The sequence below is a fragment of the Anoplopoma fimbria genome, chromosome 13, assembly GCF_027596085.1.
Source record: "Anoplopoma fimbria isolate UVic2021 breed Golden Eagle Sablefish chromosome 13, Afim_UVic_2022, whole genome shotgun sequence".
Taxonomy (NCBI): domain Eukaryota; kingdom Metazoa; phylum Chordata; class Actinopteri; order Perciformes; family Anoplopomatidae; genus Anoplopoma; species Anoplopoma fimbria.
In genome coordinates, this window is record NC_072461.1 from 24061095 (window position 1) to 24065238 (window position 4144).

The following is a 4144-nucleotide window of genomic DNA, read 5'->3' on the forward strand; positions in this document are numbered from 1 at the left end:
TCTCACAGTACAAATAAACACTGTGCACAAACATATCTGTCCTACACTATGCTCAGCTGAGAACCTGGCATTGAGCTGTGCAGGGTACTAAAGGTCACTTTAAAAATATAACTGCATAACTGCAGGAGTTTATTATAAGAGTTAGGAAGTTATACATTAACAAAAGTTAGTTAAACGAAGGTCGGTAGGTTTAAAAACAAAAAACAAAAAACAAAAAAAACCCACAATATGTATGGTTCACAACATGCAGAATATAATGTTATAGTGCAAAGAATCAGCATCAAAATATACAAAAGTGAAAGTACTTATTATGCAGAAAGGCCCATTTCAGAAAATGATATAGGTCATACACTGTTGAATTACAATGAGTGATGAATGAATGAATGAATGTGATCATCACTTTTAAAAGGTGCATCTGGTAAATTTCCCTTTATTTTATAATAATACATGACGTGTTGACTATATATTGTATTATTAATCTGAATGTGCTAAAATAATTACTATCTTAGGTTCTAAATCAAATGTTAAAAACGTTTTTAACATTTTAAACTGGGATTTATATTAAACTGTATAAAAAAAAAGCTCTTACAATTAATAACTTTTCAGTGCAAAACAATTATTAAATTGTGAAAGTATTAAGGTGTTAAAAACCGCTGAACCAGCATTTAATTGATATTAATTCATGAATAACAACGCTTGTAGAGATATATTAAATATGACTTCAAAATGATTGAGTTCGTTCCCGTTGTAGTTATAAACTCTCGCGAGACTCTGCGGTATTTGGCATTCTCGCGCATGTGCAGTTCATGTCTCTCCACATCTCCCAGCTAACCAGCTAGCAGGCGTTAGCTCTCACATGCTGCAGCATCAACACCACTGCTGTTTATAATGTACTTTCTCTACACAATCATCGCGTCTTTAGTTGCTTTTTTCATTTTGAAATGGATGAAAAAGAGGAGGTATTGCACTGATGTGAAAAGACTTGACGGCAAAACAGTTCTCATTACAGGTAAATAGACATTTATTATGTATTGCAGCAAATACACAATACATGTTAGTGGATTATACTCTTGGGTTGAAAGTATCTTAAGTATATGTTATTAAGTAATATACTGAAGGGTGATTTTGAGGTGCATGTACTTCACTTGAGTGTTTATTCATTTTGTTGTATAGTATGTGTATTTATTGTCTGTGTAGTTGTATAGTATGTGTATTTATTGTCTGTGTAGTTGTATAGTATGTGTATTTATTGTCTGTGTAGTTGTATAGTATGTGTATTTTGTCTGTGTAGTTGTATAGTGTAGTCTGTGTAGTTGTATAGTATGTGTATTTATTGTCTGTGTAGTTGTATAGTATGTGTATTTATTGTCTGTGTAGTTGTATAGTATGTGTATTTATTGTCTGTGTAGTTGTATAGTATGTGTATTTATTGTCTGTGTAGTTGTATAGTATGTATTTATTGTCTGTGTAGTTGTATAGTATGTGTATTTATTGTCTGTGTAGTTGTATAGTATGTGTATTTATTGTCTGTGTAGTTGTATAGTATGTGTATTTATTGTCTGTGTAGTTGTTAGTATTGTCTGTGTCTGTGTAGTTGAGCTGCTGCAACACTTGAATTTCCCCCATGGGGATCAATAAAGGAATATAATAATAATAATAATATACTACTTCATACAAAAAATATGTACTTTTTACTCCATTATATTTGATTAAGAACCTAAGATAGTAATTATTTTAGCACATTCAGATTAATAATACAATATATAGTCAACACGTCATGTATTATTATAAAATAAAGGGGAATTTACCAGATGCACCTTTTAAAAGTGATGATCACATTCATTCATTCATTCATCACTCATTGTAATTCAACAGTGTATGACCTATATCATTTTCTGAAATGGGCCTTTCTGCATAATAAGTACTTTCACTTTTGTATATTTTGATGCTGATTCTTTGCACTTTTATCTTTACTAGGACCTTTAAGTTGTAATGAGGATTTTAACTACTATTTCTTCTTTGCAGGTGGGAATTCGGGCATTGGCAAGGAGTCAGCCGTTGGCCTGGCAACGAGAGGCGCCCGCGTCATCATCGCTTGCAGAGACCCGGACAAGGCTGAGAAGGCTGTGAGGGAGATCAGGTTCAAGAGTCACAGCCTTAACGTCCTTCACATGGAGCTGGACCTCGCCAACCTGCGCTCTGTGAGGGACTTCTGCGAGAACTTCCTCCAGAGAGAGAAGAGGCTCGACATCCTGATCAATAATGCAGGTGAGGGTGTCAAAACACATGGAAGTCTCTTGATGGATTCAAACATCATCACCAAAGAACCAAAGATGAGTAAATGTGTTCCTCCGAAAAGGTAGCTAAGAACTTCGATTGGCCAGATGATGGAGTTGACCAGCGACCATCGCATTAAAGATCTGTTGAGTTGTTCCTTGTCAGGGGTCTGAGCATAGAGTGTGCTGTAAACTGTACAGACTGTGCAGCAACATGTGCTAAAAGCCACACGTTTCTACTTTCCTTGTTTTGACCTCTTTCCTCACCGTCTGTGATGTTTCCTCAGGCATGCCCGGTGTCCTCGACTGGACGGACGACAGCTTCAGCATGTGTTTTGGCGTCAACCACTTGGGTCACTTCCTCCTAACCAATCTGCTTCTGCCTCGCCTGAAGGAATGCGCCCCAAGCCGTGTGGTCACCCTCACATGCTCCAGCTACAAATACCAGAAACTGGACTTCCAGGACCTCAACTACAACCTGCTGCCCTTCTTCACCTACTGCCGCAGCAAGCTGGCTAACATCTACTTCAGTCAGGAAGTGGGCCGCATCACTGACGGGAAAGGAGTGACCTCCTACGCTGTGCATCCTGGTAAGAGGTGCTGCTTTGTGTGCTGCTCTTGTGCTGCACTGGTACCCAACTTGGGTTGTGTGTGCACACTATCCACCCCCTTTGTTTACAAGACATTACAATATAATACAGGTTACTGTAAAAGGCATTTTATGTAAAAAATGATGATGCTATATTCATTTTATTTTCTCACATTTCATAAAAGAAACACATTTATATTAAGAAATTAGCTAATGCCCTACTTCTTGTTTCGAATGGACGACTGTTTATTTATATTTTCACATGTCATTCTTTTTAAATGTATTTATTTACAACCAACATAGTTTTTATTTGAAATAACATAATTAAGGTATAATAATAACATTTGTGTTCTGTTTACACTGAGGTAGCTCTCTCTTTAGAACAGTATGTGTGGTTGTATCAGGTCATGTGGTCAACAGTGATCATTGAGCAGGGCTTCTTAATGACAATATTGTATTTATTTGCGGGCCCTTTGCATTATTGTTGTATAGTCCCTTCAAATGTAATTCACTAGATTAGCATATCTGGTTATTTAAGTTTTTTCTCAATTTAATTTATTACAATATATACTTAAATAAAGATGCAAAATGACTCTAACTAAAAGATTTAAATCATATTGCCAAAGCCCAATAAGCAGTGTGTATATTCCTGACTCTATTTATATATAAATATATTCTTTATATCTCTGCCTCGTGTTGCTCCAGGTTTTGTCCAAAGTGGTTGGACGTGCCACTACTCCATCCTGTTCCGGATGCTGATGCAGGTGATCATGTGGATGTTTTTTGTGCCGTGTGAGATTGGCGCTCAGACTGTCATCTACTGTTCTGTATCAGATGAAGCCGCCAAACACAACGGGGTTACTTCGTCGACTGCCGGCCAGCTACTCTGCGTCCTTTCGCAAGAGACGCTGGTGTGGCAAAAAAACTCTGGGAGGCCAGTGAGAGACTGGTGAAACTGGGAAAAGCTGATTCTTAAGAGTTGTGCAAGGTCATGCACTTTTTTTTATATTTGTGCTTTTTCATTCACATTTTTGTTGTGTTCACAATGTTTATGTAAAGATTAGTTTTTATGTGCTTGTTTAATTTAAGAGGAAATGTTTTGCACAAATAAAAGACAATGATTTCTGTCTTTGGAGAGCACATTGTCATTTAATGAGAATGATCATTTAAAGAGGCCCTATGATGCTTTTCCTTTCTTTTAGTGTTGTACATATATTATATTTTTGCACATGTAAAAGGTCCGTAGAGTTGTAAGAGAGTTGCTGCGGGACAAAACAAG

General features: G+C 36.7%; 1 protein-coding gene across 1 annotated transcript; it reads left to right on the forward strand.

Annotated features, from left to right (window-relative positions):
* The first annotated feature begins 805 nt into the window (after positions 1 to 805).
* On the forward strand, positions 806 to 3986 carry si:dkey-174n20.1 (uncharacterized protein LOC796174 homolog). The gene is given in 5 exon segments (XM_054610082.1): positions 806 to 1009; positions 2026 to 2268; positions 2564 to 2866; positions 3571 to 3717; positions 3720 to 3986. Coding segments are annotated over 5 exon segments (936 nt in total). The 5' UTR covers positions 806 to 888; the 3' UTR covers positions 3842 to 3986.
* Positions 3987 to 4144: the final 158 nt, after the last annotated feature.